Source organism: Apium graveolens, chromosome 4, assembly GCF_009905375.1.
Source record: "Apium graveolens cultivar Ventura chromosome 4, ASM990537v1, whole genome shotgun sequence".
NCBI classification, from domain to species: domain Eukaryota; kingdom Viridiplantae; phylum Streptophyta; class Magnoliopsida; order Apiales; family Apiaceae; genus Apium; species Apium graveolens.
The window spans coordinates 4,797,846-4,814,964 of NC_133650.1; the positions used below are offsets into that span (position 1 = coordinate 4,797,846).

The 17,119-nt window shown below is 34.6% G+C and overlaps 2 protein-coding genes across 3 annotated transcripts; both read right to left on the bottom strand.

The window, feature by feature from the left end:
- Positions 1-8,252, bottom strand: LOC141717548 (uncharacterized). 2 transcript variants are annotated; one of them, XM_074519670.1, is made up of 10 exons: positions 7,868-8,252; positions 5,411-5,454; positions 5,009-5,210; positions 4,197-4,338; positions 3,441-4,039; positions 2,489-2,822; positions 2,033-2,309; positions 1,522-1,611; positions 946-1,395; positions 1-492 (listed from the first exon to the last, which is right to left on the bottom strand). In XM_074519670.1, exons 1-10 carry the CDS (start codon positions 8,040-8,042, stop codon positions 157-159), a joined length of 2,649 nt encoding a protein of 882 aa, XP_074375771.1. In that variant the 5' UTR covers positions 8,043-8,252; the 3' UTR covers positions 1-156. The 2 variants fall into 2 exon arrangements, with proteins under 2 accessions (XP_074375771.1, XP_074375770.1); XM_074519669.1 differs by having other exon boundaries at positions 3,441-4,042.
- A 3,435-nt stretch (positions 8,253-11,687) lies between these two features.
- On the bottom strand, positions 11,688-16,245 carry LOC141717549 (protein Brevis radix-like 2). Its single transcript, XM_074519671.1, has 5 exons — positions 15,569-16,245; positions 15,047-15,411; positions 13,606-13,741; positions 12,756-13,144; positions 11,688-12,104 (listed from the first exon to the last, which is right to left on the bottom strand). Exons 1-5 carry the CDS (start codon positions 15,710-15,712, stop codon positions 12,026-12,028), a joined length of 1,113 nt encoding a protein of 370 aa, XP_074375772.1. The 5' UTR covers positions 15,713-16,245; the 3' UTR covers positions 11,688-12,025.
- Positions 16,246-17,119: the final 874 nt, after the last annotated feature.

Sequence of the window (17,119 nt, forward strand, 5' to 3'; positions counted from 1 at the left end):
GAAAGCTTTTAACAGAACTTAATGCATTGATTTTTAGATATGGTAAGTTTTGTTCTGACAATAAAAGAGGGGAAGGGGGAGGGGGAACTTCTATAGACAATAAGCTTCAATCCCTTACAAGAAAAAAATATCCCGGATTGATTGATTGAAAGAACTTCAGAAATTTCCTGTCCAGTTCATGTGGCCCAGCTGAGGTTGCTGATAGGCGTTCACTTGGTTTGCTGGCCCCCCTGCAGCTACCCCAACACCCACATTACCGCCCATAGCAGGACTTAAATGATGCGGACTGGGGATTCCGGCAGGTTGTGGAGTATGGTACATGCCCGGAAATTGCATGTGGGAAGATTGTGCTGCTGCGTTAAACGATGCATGGCTGTTATGTGATGGCAGATAGGTAGCATGAGGTGGTGCTTGTCCAGTCATATTGTAGTATGAACCTGATTGCATACTAGGTAGGTCTCTTGGATTCATCCATATCTCAGAAGTCTCCGCCTGTCAAATTACCGAGTAATCAGTCACAATTACACTACACCATTTTATACACTTCTTTCAATACAAACACAAAATTAATATGAAGGAAAACATAGAATGTACAGCAAACATGAAATAAGCTCGCAATTATAGGTATCATAACATGTCATCATTAAAAAATGCGCAGTTGGATAAATAACCAGCTTAAGCTAGTCGATAAGCCGCCAAGAGAGCTACCTGTGTGTAAATGATTTTTAGTAAATCAGAAACAATTATTACATTAAAGCGATGATCGAATTTAAAGACATGTATGGCTCAAAGCATAGCAGGGGTCATGTTGCATATAGACGGACTATAAAAGCATTAAAAGTTGAAGTACATAAATAAATGATTCTATGCATCAAACTGTGTAGCTGTATATACAACAAAATCAGAATGAAGGATTATTAAAAACAAAAAAAAAGAAGGGCGCACCTGTGGATTTGAAACATATAAATTCCCATCTTTAAACTTCAGCCTAGATGAGTCCTCTAGTCCTGTCGCACTGCCTACACCAGGAGCATTAATAGTGTAACCATTTGGACTGGTGAAGTTTCCAAACCCAGTCTGGCTGCCAGTGGGAACTGGCTTAAACTGCTGGATTCCATACTTTAGACCGTTTGCAGGTAAATGGGAGCTGCCTCCAGGACCGGGCATCATCACGTAACTGTTTCCATTAGATGGATGAGGATAGGCAGGGTTGCTAGAATAACCTGCTGGCACAGCCATTGGTGGAACATATACTGGGGAGATGAACTGACGATATGGCAGAAGATTGGCATAATGAGAAACATGAACTTGCGGGTACATCTGCGCTAATTGTTGTTGTTGTTGCACCATGGCTACAGACGAGGAGATGCCATTTACTGCATGTGAGTTTATAGCCTGCAAACAAACCGAAAGAAAGAAGCATTCACATAAGTTGACATTCTGACATTCTTGTATTAATGTCGCATGAATTTCAAATGAGCTTATCAAATTTGCCGCAAGTAGAAGCAAACCAAACATTACCTCCTGGGGAAATTGAAGAGTCTGCACCCTCGCAGTTTCATCAGCTGTTGATCTGAAATACGATTCATACACAGTTTGGTGATCATATGCCTGCATGCATGCAACCAGAAGCCAGGATATCAGATTGATATTTAAAGAGATACCATAATTTACAACACCGAGACAAAAAATGTTAGTTATTTGACCTACAACAAACACACAGCTAAATAGAACGTTCCTTCAAATGATAAAATAGTTTGCATACTTGACAGGAATTGTGTACCAGCAGATTGTCAAGGACCAAAAAAACATATCTATATAACGTGGTTATACTTTCTGACATTGATCATTTTTTACAAGATAAAGTGATAAATCAATATATTCAAATCCTCCTGAAATTCTAATAGATCATTCCATCAATTTCAAACAACAAATATTAGTGAAAGCATAATTTTTTTAAAAATAAATAATAAATAAATCAAGCAAAACTCCAATGTAACAGAAAAATAATAGCAGTTCTATAAAAACTTACAGAAAATATTGGTAATGGAGATGTTTGATGATCTTGCTGCTGTTGCGAGTCAGATGGGGTGTAGGATGGACTACTCTCACGGCCCAATCCAGCATCCGCATAATTGTCCAAATCCTGAGGACTTAAAGAATCCTTTCTCTCAGTAAACTGTTGTTCAGATACTGCAGCAGATGCAGGGGAACTGGAACCAGATATCCTAACATGTTCATCTACCAACTCCACATGCCTACTTCCAGAAGATTCATCACCAGAAGACTCAGGGGTAATGTTTGATACACTGCCATACATGTTAAACTAATTAGTTCCAGTGGAAGTGCTGTAGCAGATATAACAAGATACAATTCGTAACCAGTTTTGAACCTGAATGAATCACCGTGAACTCAAGTAGGACTAGGTCTTACAAAAAACTCAGAAGTATGAACAAACAATGTAAGAGTGGGTGTTTGGAAATCAAACCTTGCTGTACGGTTCACGTGTGATTCCGCAGCATCCTTGATAGCTTCTAACCCCGGATTTATGGAAGTCTCAAATTCTGTCCCCATGCTACCAAAAGTAACTCGAAATCTGTCAGTTGTGGAGACTCGTATATGTGGAGCTATAATTACATTCTCGTTCTCGGAAATGTTCACACGTGAAAAATTATCCTGCAATTGAGATGATTCTACTTCCAAATTCTTAGACGTTTTAGCAGGAGGAGAAGCAGATTTCGCAGGCGTTCCGATAACTCCAGGGCTAGCGCTCTGTTTTTTACTAGATTTTGGTTTCCATTCTTTGTTAGACTGAGAAGAAGCTACAAAATAGACTGTTTGATCAGTTTATGCTCAATCACATCGAACTAATTTTATTAGATATATAGGATGTTCTTGTCCACGAAATTTTACAAATTAAAAGTATTTCACAGAAAAGTAATACTGGTTGCAAATAATACAATAATTTGAATTAATATTTTAGTCAAAGAAGCTTTTTATTGCTCTTGATAATTACATTAAGAGTCAACATCTAACTTACAGAGAACTGTTAACTTTAGAAGATCCATTATAAATAGCATTTTGTGATCTGCACCAGATTCAACAGCGTTGGTTGCTACCCTAGACTTGGATTTTGTTCTGAAAATTAAAACCTTCCAATTTGTTGTCATTTTATATTCACATGTTTTTTTAAATCATACGTAAAGACCAACATTTATAATTGTAATCATTTTCGGTACATGCAGAGAACAATAAAACTATACGGAAAAGACCAACATTATAATTCACTTGATTTTATCATTTAGAAACTTTAACACGTCATAATCAGTTTGAATATGCATGGAGAACATGGTAATGAATATACAAATCCACTAATACGAGCAATCAACCATTACACAGTATTAAGAAAAGAGCTAAATGATACTGCAGAAAAATTATACCTTTCTGATGACCCACAGATTGATGCTGCCTGTTAACATGCTGATTATTAACAAAGGGTCTAGTTACTGAGATATTTGTCACAGCAGTAACATGAACAGAAGTTTGAGTAGGTTGGCTGCTTTTGGATATGGAAGCAGAAGATCGACCATCACGTGCCGAATGTGAATTAGAGGAAGAGTTAGACTGCGGTGATGAAGCCTTGACAGAAATTTCATTAGTCAGACGACGTGCACCAACCGCCCCAACTTCCCGCTTAATAGCTCCAATGTTGGCAGCAGGTCTGGAATCAGGTGATGGTACATGAACAGGATCAGAAGAAGAAGAATACACCCCCGCCACAGAGTTGTTTGGTGAAGTTGCAGAATTTGGTCGAGGATCATTTGTCTTCTTAGTTTCCATTAGAGGACCATTTGCCTTCTTAGTTTCCATTGGTTGATTATGATTTGCAACCGGCACTGGCCTATTCTCCGAAGGTTCTTTCTTATCATTCGACTTAACAACCCTGGACTGCCTAGGCTGTGAATCAGCAATCCCATTTGAGGACTTAGATGAATGACTCCCAACCGGCTGTTTCTGCTTACTGGAATTCGTAGTCAAGCTGCTGAAAGTAAAATATTTAAAATGTTTACTATAACCAGAACATAAAAAGTGCAAAACAAATGAGGGTAATGAGGACCTAAGAATGCCATTTCCAGGATATTTACTTATGTAGGAACTTAATGCCTACAGGCCCATAGTAAACGTACGAGATGTACCTCTTATCAGGAAAGTGTTGGACTTCTGGTTCATTTGAAGGCATTTGAGTTTGACCTTGCACAGGAGGTTTTATCTCGACATTAGGGTTCTGAATAGTTCTGTTGTCCTTCACAACACGGAACTCTCTAATTACTTTTGCATCTACAGTAAAAATAACATCAATTAATACATAACAAAAAAGGTTAATAACCCATTATTACCTGAATAATAGTAGAAATTAGTGGTCAAATATCTGAAACTGGAAACTACGAGAGTGACAATAGGATATAAAGTCCTGATTATAAAGTACAAGGCTTGCATAAATAGTATGAAAGATAAATAAACATAGTGAAGAAGTGATCTAGATAGTTTAAATATCACAACATAACACATTGACAGAATGGTAGGAAAGGGAACAGCAGACACAGGGAATACACACAAAAAAGAGGGAAGTATCAAATCAGAAAACTGCACAGACAATTCATGCCAAATATCATTATTAGGCTCAAGGGAAAAGTCTGATTTTTTTCATTTAAAATACTTTTTATTAATAGAAGATTTCTGTAGGAACTGAAGTTGCTGAAACTACACATATAAAATTATCTTAGTATTCCTTGATTAAATTCTTTGCATATAACGTATTTACAACATTTTTTGCTAAAGCAGCTAAACAGTGGACCACTAATATGAACCGGATAAATGAAGGCTTCTATATTTCTTGTTTTAGTTCTGGCTAAAGATGCATGCCTGTCACATCTTTGTGAAGCTGTACCGCAATATAAATCGATTAAAGATTAGAGTAATATATATACATATATTCACTTATCCTTACCAGGCAATGAATTCCAAAAAGATCCCCTGCGGATGTTGCGATCAGAATGTGCATTGTAGGGAGTCCCTGGATTCGTAAAATTTTGAATAGGCCGCCCTCTGCTAATGTTGCGATCAGAATGTGCACTGTATAATGGCCCTGGATTTAAAGGTTCACTATGCTTGTTCGGCTGTGATGCAGTGTGGACGATGTTTGTTGAAACCTGACATGAGTACATGACCATTTAGTATTACTGTAAATCTTACATTGCGGTAAACCCTATCAAAGAAAGGTATCTTTAACTGCTTTTCAAATAAAAGATGGAACAATGCTAAAAAGGAAAGTAAATAAAAAAACCGTGGAACTAACATAATATTTTTTTAAGACAATGTTCAAGAATAAAAATTTGGTAACAAGTAATACCTCTTTCCTTTTGTCTCTTTTTCTCTTAACTTCATGAAATGGATCTGAACACAGAAAACATACAGTAGCATATAATCAATGAATGATGGAAAAGATAATATCTTGCTAATGTGGAAAGGTAGCATACTACAGTGGGAGACATGTTACCATATAAGATGTGGTACAACCAAAATAATAAGATAAACGAACCACACCGGATGACATACACGCACATTAAACTGACAACATAGAGCATCAAATCATCAATTTTTAATTAGAATAACTATCATAATTCATCAATAGGGAAGCTAGTAAGGGACTATTAACAAGAATTAATTTTGTACCTATATTTAAATTATGGGTATTGAATACTCTATCGTTGGGATAGCAAACCGAATAGAAAAAGTTTAGGTAAATAAAAATAAAAAAGAAGATAGATAAATGTCAAAATTTATAGACCGTCTCTTAGTTCTTATGTTATCGCCTTCCCGATCAAAACCCCTATTCTTATTCTTGTTATATCTTAGCTCAACTTCTATTAAAGAGAACCCGAGAAATCCCATCATTTGAATAATATAGTTAAATAAAACCTCCCAGACAGAAATAAGCATATATTATATATATGCATAACTGAACAGAAAACAAAATAATGAAATACATCTAGTATCTAGAAGAATATCATAATGTCTTCCAAAATACAATTAATCTTCCTATAAAAAATTTAAAAAAAGGTTTTAAGATATACTATAGAGTATATCTTGACATTGTAACGGGCTATCCATCACTTTAATTTGAGTGATTGATGTCTCATAAGCCAGTGACTTGCCACATTAGCAATTTAGCATCCATTACTCAGTGATAACCCCGTAGTCCATCAACATAACCACGTAAAGTCCACCGAACCCATCAAAAAATCAGGGGGGATAAATTTAATAAATAATTCAGTCACAATAATATCGCACTACATATATACAACACAACTATTAGGATATAAGCAATAGTACAACAACATAATCAAATACTTCAAGGTAGTGAAGACCACTTCTAGAATTCACACAGGCCTTTGCTAATGAGATTATGGTACATAATGGTTAACATCAGCTGCCAAAGGTGTCCCTGACCCTGCTTATCTGCAGGGCAGTATGCATGGCCATTCCATGATATAGTAATAGAACTAATAGCTTGTTCCAACTTACCAGAATATTCACAATAACATAGCCCCGAAATTCTCTACACCAATTTTCTTGAACAAAAACCATCTAATGCCTCTAAAATAACCAAAGAAATAAGGAGCAAACCTAACTTGTTTTCTATCATTTAGATGTGGAATCTTCCATGTTATATAACAATTTCAAGGTTCCAGTATTTACTTCACACAATAAACCAAAACATATGTACAACCAACTCCGAGCATTCTACTTCCTAAATATACTAAAAAGGAATCTATCACTACTTTCAAGCTAGCAACGAGCTGCAGGTTGCATTCTTATTGGCCTTCATTACCACAATGGAATTATCTAGGCACCTAAAAGATTCTTTCCTTTCCAAGACAATACTACACTGCTACCATCAACATACCCACTTTGAGATTTGTTATTTACGTAATCAAGTTTATATTGGACATATAAACATCTAGAACCACTTAATTTGGCACTGTATAAGTACCTGGAAATATGCCTAATTTAATCTATACTTTATGTCAATAAACTCATTTCATCACATGCTAACGATGTTAACATGATTAGCTTCAGTTAAGATCACTAAATTATATTACAATTCACAATCTGTACACCAATTGAGCACAATTAATGGCTTATCAATGCATCTTTTTTTTGACAGGCTTATTTATGTGTCTAATACACCTAAAAATTGCAATTTTCACTCCTAACTCTACTTGTCCTGCAAAAGCGCACACAAAATTTCCAAGAATGTTGAATGTAATCTTTGACACTTAGGAACATATGTCATCACAAGTCTGACAAACATAACATCAATGTCAAACCACATACTGGTAAAAACAAGAAAATCCACCCGCACAAGGTTAACGTTCTTGTCCAAACCGGGTGCTATTCAACAAATTGCAAGTAAAGATGATATACAAAATAATATTTACAACAATTCGCTACACAGTGGAATACAATGGGGAAAACATATAACAACCCAAAAAAAACAAATTCATAAAGCAAAAAATGTCTTAGAATTAGATTAACAAAACCCTAATTAAAAAGACCCAAGAACATAACCAACAATAACCATCACAGCTCAATATAAAAACAAAGAAAGAGAGTGGAAAGGGTGTAGAAAGAGAGGGACTGATAAATGAGAGAGAGAGAGAGGAAGAGAGAGAGGGAGAGGGGGAAGAGAGAGAGAGAGAGAGAGAGAGAGAGAGAGAGAGGGGGGGGGAGGGGAGAGAGGGAGGGAGGGAGGGAGAGAGAGAGAGAGAGAGAGAGAGAGAGAGAGAGAGAGAGAGAGAGAGACCTTGATTGAGCAATTTCTGGGCAGTTTCATTAGGATCCATATTAGTTTCTTTTAGGGTAGAGTAAATTTCAGCATCAGAATGATTACCCACTATTTCTTTAATCGATTGAATCGTTTTTCTTACACCAGCAGATAGTATTTGCGCTCCACCCTCAGTTCTTGAACCAGAGACCATCTCCGACGATTATTAAACCCTAAAAAATTGTAATTCGAATTCAATTCAAGATTTAGCACAACGAATTGAGTCGCTTGCATTCGATATTAAACAGTGACTACAATGATTGTAGGTATGTGTATGTATAGAGAGAGAAAGAGAGAACGGCTGAAGAGAGAGAGGAGGGTTAGGGGCGAAACAAGGGTTTTAAAAACTAATTTTACCCCCTATTACAAAGAAGACGAGCCCATTTGTCTCTGTCCGGGTCGGATCTTTTTCGGGTTGCTTTTCTTTGATTTTAACCAGGGCCGTAATTTGGGCTAAGATAGCCTCAGTTTCGAGCCCCATATAATTCGAGAATAGATTAATAGAGTGAATTTGAATCCGCTCGTTTAACTAATTGAGTCTAAATCTCTATCCGAACTTAATATATTTAATTTTACTAGTTGAGTCGAGTCTGGTCGTTTAGGTAAACAAGCTGATTATAACGAGTCGGACGAGCCGACTCGTTTTATTTTACACTTAATCGAGTTTAAAATTCTACCCGAACTCGACTCATCTAATTTCACTTGTCGAGTCAAACCAACTCGTTTAATTATATATTTTTAAAAATTTAATTATTTAATTATTCTGTGTACTTTCGTTCCGTGTCATGTACCTATATCAGAAATTTAAACTCGACTCTAATTATATTCGTGTGTTATCGTGTTTGTATATCAAATTTTCGAACACAAATACTAATTATTTATATTATTTCGTACCATATTCACGTGTCGTATAGTAGTATTGTCAGGCGTACGTCCAACTCCGATTACAACCCTAATTTTAAGTGTGCCCTGAATCCCTTACACGCATAGTGTAAAATGTAAAGCTAATGTGGTGGTAATGCTTTATTTTAGATAGGAAATTATTTTGGCTAGTTATATATTATCGATTTAATTCGATCAAAAATTGAACCGATAAATTATTAATTTTGTTTTATAATGTACTTACAACTCGCACGATGCATGGGTCTTTAATAATAATAGCTTAAATCACGTGCGAAGCACAAATTTTATTTAAAATTATATTTATTCCATCATATTATAACTTAAATATATTTTATATGAATATATAATAATTTTAAATTTATTATAAAATAATATGATAAGTTGTGATCGTAGTTTAGTAAAATGAGTAGACTCTATCTAGTGTTTTAGCAATTTAGTAATTTAGCGTATATATAACATATTTATTTTATATTCTTTAATAACCAAAATTAAGGTATAACCGTTGAACCAAGTGATACCCCATTCCAGTTATTATAACTTAGTATAGATTTTATGATATTTATTCATATTATGTATAATTTTAATAAATTTTCAATATATGTAATAAAATATTGAAATTAGTTAATATAGAATTATAACCTTATTAAAAAAAAAATTGAATATGTGTAATTTTTAGCTAATATCTATCTAATAGTATAAATTAGTATCAGATTTGACCACCATTAATCTTATTTGAACTTTATAAATAACAATATATTTTTGTTATTGGCGAGATTCGAAAATAACAATTTATGTATTTTTTATAAAAATAAATAATAATATAAATATTTGTTTGTGACGATATTAGAACCTATGAAACTGGGTAGTTTTAAATAATAACATGAATGTTTTTTATTAATGAGATTCGAATTTAAGAGCTTTGATTATTTATGTGTTTAGTATTTTGATTCAACAGTGTTGATCGTTTAATTAGGTAGATTTAACGGTCGTGATTGTGAGAGATAATCAAAATAAAGTGTTAAATCAAATTAGAAATTATAGCTCATTATGATTATTATAATTTAGTATAGATTTCAAAGTCCTAATACAAATAAAAAAAATTAATAAAGTAAAACAATATCATGTTCTTTAAGTTTTTTCTTGCGGTGAGAGAAAAAAAATTAAGTGATATCATTCATAGACAATCAATTGACGCAAAATAAAAGATGTGAATGTCAATAATAAGTTACTAATTTAAATGAGTATTATGATGGTATTTGGTTATTACTGTCAACTAATTTTAATTGTATATTTAACTTCAGTGTATAATAATATAATAATTATTTATTAAATTTTATTATATTTAATTGATAAATGACATATCATTTGGGCATGATATGCTTATAGACATATTTTGGGGAGTCAGTGACAGGTTACCTATTTACCATATGTTGTCATTTTTAAGATGGTACATGAGAGTATGAATTTTTGGGCGTTTTTTAAAATGTTCTCATCATGCTCTGTTTTATGTACATATCTCGGTGATTCTACTTTCGAGCTACTGCGTTAAATGAATATGTTCGAGATCGGAAAGTTTTATTTATTTATCGAGTTTAAAAAAATATTAATTATATAGGCACATAAGGTTGGCGAGGATCACAAAATTTTCTTAAAAACGAAGCACATCACATTAATATGTGATCTGCTTTGTGATAAACCAATGAACTGCAGCTAATTTATTTGTACTTGCAAATGCTCAGTCTGGTAAATACATGGTTCAGATTAGGGGTGTGCACGGTTCGGTTCGGTTCGGTTTTTACCGAAAACCGTTACCGAACCGTGTATGTCGGTTCGGTTCGGTTTCTAACTATTAACCGTAACCGAACCGTTCGGAACGGTTATTTTCGGTTCGGTTAACCGTTTATCGGTTTCGGTTTTTATTTTTTTTAAAAAAATAATTATTTAATATAATACTAAGAATATTTATAGACGTTATTTAATATAAATCTAAGAAAATTAATTATTTAGTATAATGTAACAAACAAGTAGCATCGTTAAATGAGGGATTCGTATTGATGAATTAATAGAGCTATAGTATGAATGACTATCGACAAGTCCAAGTGCAAGTAAATGATTATCATAATCCATCTACAGGCCCAACAACAAAAGGTTTTTAAAATTCTTATATAAATTTGGCAAGTATCATATACTCATATTTGTATAAAATAGATAAGTAAATAAATATATATTAAATATTTTAAAATAATATTAGCGGTTCGGTTTTTCGGTTCGGTTTTAAGGATAAAACCGTAACCGTTACCAAACCGTCCGGTCGGTTCGGTTCGGTTACGGTTTTTTTCGGTTTTTGTCGGTTTCGGTTTTTTTCGGTGCGGTTTTTCGGTTTTTCAGTCCAGTTTCGGTTTTTCGGTTTTTGTTTGCTCACCCCTATTCAGATGATTACCACTGACTTGAACAAGGTGTGTCGCTCTGAATGGTCTCAACTGCTGCTACACAAAGCTCATTTCAAGCAAACTAAACCAAGCTCTGGCGTATTCCTAACAACTATACTCTTTGCGCTTAAAAACAGGCACCGGCTGTTACGCTAGTTTTTATATTTCACCCCAAAACGCACATATAGAAAATGTTATCAAACAATCATTTCAAAACGAAGCTTTATCAAATACAACTATACAAGAATTTATTCAAGTATTACTTCTTACGGGAAACATTATAAAATAGAAAGATAAATATATGCAACAGAAGGTAAACCAAATAGGTAGAATTTGAAGAGGGGGAAATGCCTAAAGCAATGGCTGCCCAGCTGAACAAGAAATGAGCCTAACTAGGGGAGACAACGATGGTGCTATTGAATTAGCCGCCTAGCAAGTAAAACAAACTTTTAGGATAAAACTGAATTAGCTTAGCTCTTCGCATGTTTAGAAGGACATACAAACTCACAATAGTCATATGAGTTTCTCTATTAATAATAAACTTGTAGGGGTTAAGTGGGAAAAAATTAAGTTGCGAAGCACGAGAGAGAGATTCCTGTTACCCCCATTGTAGTTTATTACAATTAACTAACTTCAAATTCCCAAATCTCTTTCTTTCCCTGCATATGTTCTACCCCAGATAAAATGTTCACTAAGGTATCGTACATTAAGATAACTGTCTGTCTATTTAAAAAGAAGATTAATTTTTTAATAAAATTACAAATTGATCTACTAATCCATTTCGTAAGTTGTCACCTGGCCTAAATCATAAATACTGTTCTTGTATTCGCCCTCTGTTCTCTTCCCACCACAACCTTGCCTGCATTTCTCCAAACTTTTCCCGGCTGCATCACACATATCTTCAAGTCAGTTTAATACAAGAGCTAAAAGAGCTAGATTCATATGTATGCAAATTAAGTTAAGAGAATACTATACTAAACAATGTATTTTAGCTGTTTCCAGCTAAACCAAGTAGCCCAATATTCAATTTCCACTTGGAAGACTAATGTAAGCTGCTTCAATGACTTTAGTCTTTGGATATTGAGCAACCCCTCGTGTGCAACATTAAAAACTTACTAAACAAGATACAATAACTATAATCCTTAACAAGTGTGCACAACCTAAAACATATAATATATTCAGAGAGAGTAATAAAAATATAGAGATGGCTCCTTATCAGAGCTTGGATTATGGAAGAACTGCATTCTGAAATATGTCGTTGATTTTTTTTTATCCATGTATTCATACATGACTTGTAAAAATATGACTCTAATCTCTAAGTGCACAACACTACCCATTAAACAACGGAGACATACATGATACACCTCTTCGGTAGGCCAACCAAACCCCAAATCTCGAGCATATAGATGTTCTGTTTTTAGTTTGGGATACAGCACGCTATATTGTATAAAGGATCTAACATTGTGTTTTCTTCAATTTATCTTATGATGCAATAGGACAAATTATATTCCAACCAAGAGTGAAAATATATCTACCTGAATCTGACACGCCTAAGCTCCCGGATACCACTTGGCAATGCTCTGATCGTGATGTACACTCCTGGTACATCCTGCTCAATCCATTCAGACTCCATATCACTTGCATTGCTTAAAGAAACTTCTCCTGAGTGATCATCCTCCCTAGATGAACTGGTCCTTGCAGAAGCATCTATTGACGATGTCTCAGTTTTCCCTGCACTAATGCTTGACAATTTCGGGGTTGAAGCAAGAGCAGAGTCATGGTTATGACGAGATTCCACTGGTTGGTGATCAAGTGAATCCGAGGATGAGCCCTTCCCATCAGGACGGTGCAAATTGCGAGGCTTCCGCTCTTTACTCAATGGTGGCGTTTCTGGACTGCTCTCATCAGATTCAATTTTTGATCCCTAAAAAGAATAACTTAATATTTGTAAAATATATAAAACTCAAGGTATTGCATTTCCTTGTTCATACAATCATAATCATATCAATTTTTTTCTTTGATGGCTGAGCATTAGGGATAGCCATGACAGAAGCTCCATTAAAGCAGTAAATTGTGAAGAAATTAGCAGGCTAAAGAATTCAAACTAATAACAGATATTTACTTAATTACCTATGAAATTTACGGGGTTTAGAACTCAAACTAGTTTCAGCAACTTAAACATTGAACTACAGATACAGATGAGACAATAAATACAGGTTAAAACTTAAAAGTGACCAAATGTACCCCACAGCATACAATCAAATATAACTTAATAGTTAGCAAAAAAAAAAACTAACCTGTTAAAGTTTAAAACCGCAAAAGGAAAAGATACAATACATATGACTGCTAGCAAACTGTGCAGTGATATTAGGATTACTAACTAACCTCATCTTCAGATCTTGGAGGAGTTGGGAGTGCTACTGCTTGACGATTGAACCTTTGGACGTTGTATAGCTCCATTACTTTGTCATAGTTCTCAGCCCACCACCTCTGAGCTTGCCATTTGTTGAAAACATCGCGACTGATGAAACATAAAATAAAAACATTAATTCATCTATTACAATATACTTCTAGAAAAATGAGTAAAATGTAGATTACTACATCTCTTCAAACACGGGACAAGAACATGGCGTCCAGAATCTGGATTGATTTATAGAATATTTTGAAACTACACAGACGGCTAACATTTTTTGGTGGATTGAGATGTCTAGCACTTAAAGAGGGTACGTAATAACCTTTGGTACTGCAAGACGATGATATAGAAAAATACTATAATAGCAACTTTGTATCTCAATATTTGTAGAAGGAACCTAATGAAGTGAAAGAGGACTTCAAAGAAAGGACAAATCTTTGTCGAAATATCAAATCCTTGATTATGTAAGTTGTAATTGACAAATAATCCTTGAAATCAATGTTAAAAAGTCTATAAAATTCTATATAAACAGATATGAGTTAGCGTGCCACTTAACATTACATGGCAAGATCGGACTAGATTCTAATATTTACTTTGTTCAAGCATAAGCAGCCTGATGAGTGCTGCCTGCAGAAAGCTTGTCAGCGAAGTAGTGAGACTCGGGTCTTTCAAATTATTTAGTCTGAGCTATACAAAAACTTTAACATCACAAAACAATACTCCGCGCCTAAACAGAGAAATTCTTAAAAGATGGTTCGAAAAATAGCTTCAGTAAACTATGAACTATGAGGTGCGAACAGATGAATATAAGATGTCCTAATCTGAAATTATCTAATTCTGATGCCAAATTAACATACTTTGAAAGAGAAAAAGTACTGAACTTGTACAACACTAAATTATATACAGCATTTTCATTATTGGTCATAAAGTCATTAATTTTATTGCAAGGATAGATGGCAATTACATCATACTGTATAAAGGGAACACAAGTCAATTCTCAGATATAGACATATACATATTGCTGAGAATAATAAATGTGACGCACTAAAAAGACAGCAAGCATCCATGTGATGCCCTGCTGCTGTACTTAAACAGCATAATACTACATGAATGTGACCCCTTGAATTTCAAATAACTTTCCTGCTTGCACAATATTATCAACCATAGAATTGAATAAAAGTGATCTAAAATGTACATACATTATAACAGTTTTCACTCTAGAAACTGACAAAATCTCAACAGTCTCAATGCATGTAAGGCCAATTAAGTCCTATTAGTAGAAATATACATTTTTCGAACTCATTGGCAAAGTCAAACACATCAATTACCAATCTCGAAAACAAATCCAAACACTTAATACTACCATAATCTAGTACCAAATCAAGCAAATTAAGTGCAATTAACAGAATGTACCTAAATCGAATCCTCTTCAAGTCATTTCCATTATTAGGCAACGACACGAAAGTAATTAACACTCCAGGCTCAACCTGAGCAACCCATTCTTTAGGCTCATTCTCATCCTCATCGTCGTCTTCGAAAACAACTGATTCAGTTCTACCACTGACTGAAGTAGGAGTGTTTTGGCCACTAGAAAGGCCTTTCAATCTGGCCTCCATTTCTTTTCCCCAAACTCTTGGAGTTGAATCAGCACTGCCTGTTCTCCTGTATGAGCAATGAAACCTTTCCGATGTGGTATCGGAATCCGGGTAGTTTCGGGTAGCTTTGCGAGTTGATGATCCGGAACATGGCTTACAAGGCTTCAATGCAATGTCCTTGATCTATAAAACAAAGTAACAAACAATATGAATCCAATTATTAATAAAAATGAAGTAGCATAACTAGAGAGAGAGAGAGAGAAAGAGAAGTGGCAGAGAGAAGTGGGAGAGGCAGGGAGGGAGGGAGAGAGAGAGAGAGGTGGGGGAGGGAGAGAGAGACCTGAGAAGTGAGAGCTTTGATGGAGTGTTGTTGTTTAGCAGGGGGAGTAGTGACTTGTTGATCTAAAACGTCGTCTTCGTCGGGGTGTTGAGGGGGGAGAGATCCGCCGCCAATGTGTTTGGAACAAGCTATACATGTTAACATAGTTTTTGTATTACTGTGGGTGTGTATGAATGAGTGTGTGTATAGTGGTAGTAATGATTAAGAGGAATAGGGAGGGGTGAGATTGTTGGATGGGTGTTAATATTCAATCACGTATCAGATTGAGAGAGAGAGAGAGAGAGAGATTTAAATGTGGAGAACGAGAGAGGGATAGAGAGAGATTGAAATGTGGAGAATGAGGGAGAGAGAGAGATGTGGAGGATGAGGGAGAGAGAGAGATATTTGCAAAGCAGCAAAGGCGGAAGAGTTTCCGGCAATTAAGGAGGAGCAGAGATAAATTACTACTGTATTAGAAGTGACTAGGGAGTAGTGTTATGGGGATTAGATCCAAGTTGGAGTAGTTTTATTGGAGTGGAGAGAGAGAAAACTAAATGCAAGCTCTCCTCGGCTCTCTCTCTCTAGACTCCTGGACTTACTGTCTTTATTACACACGCCCAGATCCACACTTGAGCACCCATGAACTGTACTCTCTAGTGTGTACACATGGAGATGGTAGAAAGATACACTTCGGAGTTCGCCCTGTGGACTGCTGTAATTTATCATTCTCATTTTCGGTATGCATAAATATTTGATTTATAAACTGTTATAATCTATACTATAATATTCTTACTATACTATAATAACCGGAATGTGCAGTTTGGTTAACCCCTCATTTTGGTTATCCCTTTTCATCACGACCGTCGAATCTTCTTCATCATACAATCAGAGTCGTTACATTCAAATACTATAAAATTCACTTCCACAAGTTCTCAGGTTCGAATTCCGTCAACAACAAACATTTATGTTATTATTTATAAAGATACATATAGATTCTCATGTTCGAATCCCGTTAACAACAAATATTTAAATTATTATTTATAAAAATACATATAAATTTTCAAGTTTGAATCTAAAAACAACAAACATTTACATAATTATTTATGAATAAGATCTCATCAATCATATATTATTAATTTAAAATTATACACAATGAATAAAATCAGTATTTAGTATTTAATTATTTATATATAATTTTAATAAAATTATATAAAATAAAAATAAAAATATTAAGAAAGTCCCGTGCATCGCACGGGCCGTAAGTAAGTAACTTATAAATATTTGATTTATGAGAGTGCTAAGTTTTCCAAATATCTTTCCCAAAATTTTATCAAATGACATGGCTTATTTTAATTCGTGGGCGTATATTAATGCACACGGGGTACCATTTTATTATTAGGAAGATTAACAACTATTCATGTGACACGTCATATTTGGAAAAAAAATTAGGGTCACAATTTGGGGTCTCTAGCATTTTTAATATTATATATATGACTTTTTTAAGAAAGGCAAACCTTTTTCTATAGATAACGGTAGAGAATCCTTGATTGTATTATAAATTTTCATCAAATT

What these genes read in the sequence shown, in the direction of transcription:
- LOC141717548 (XM_074519669.1), bottom strand. Translation starts at nt 8,042, where the DNA reads ATGGTCTCTGGTTCAAGAACTGAGGGTGGAGCGCAAATACTATCTGCT. An exon ending in ATCTGTGGGTCATCAGAAAG is followed by an intron (nt 2,823 to 3,440) that starts GTATAATTTTTC and finishes TCTATTTTGTAG; the next exon opens with CTTCTTCTCAGTCTAACAAA. An exon ending in TATATGTTTCAAATCCACAG is followed by an intron (nt 493 to 945) that starts GTGCGCCCTTCT and finishes GTAATTTGACAG; the next exon opens with GCGGAGACTTCTGAGATATG.
- LOC141717549 (XM_074519671.1), bottom strand. Translation starts at nt 15,712, where the DNA reads ATGTTAACATGTATAGCTTGTTCCAAACACATTGGCGGCGGATCTCTC. An exon ending in TTGAAGAGGATTCGATTTAG is followed by an intron (nt 13,742 to 15,046) that starts GTACATTCTGTT and finishes ATGTTTCATCAG; the next exon opens with TCGCGATGTTTTCAACAAAT. An exon ending in CTCCAAGATCTGAAGATGAG is followed by an intron (nt 13,145 to 13,605) that starts GTTAGTTAGTAA and finishes TATTCTTTTTAG; the next exon opens with GGATCAAAAATTGAATCTGA.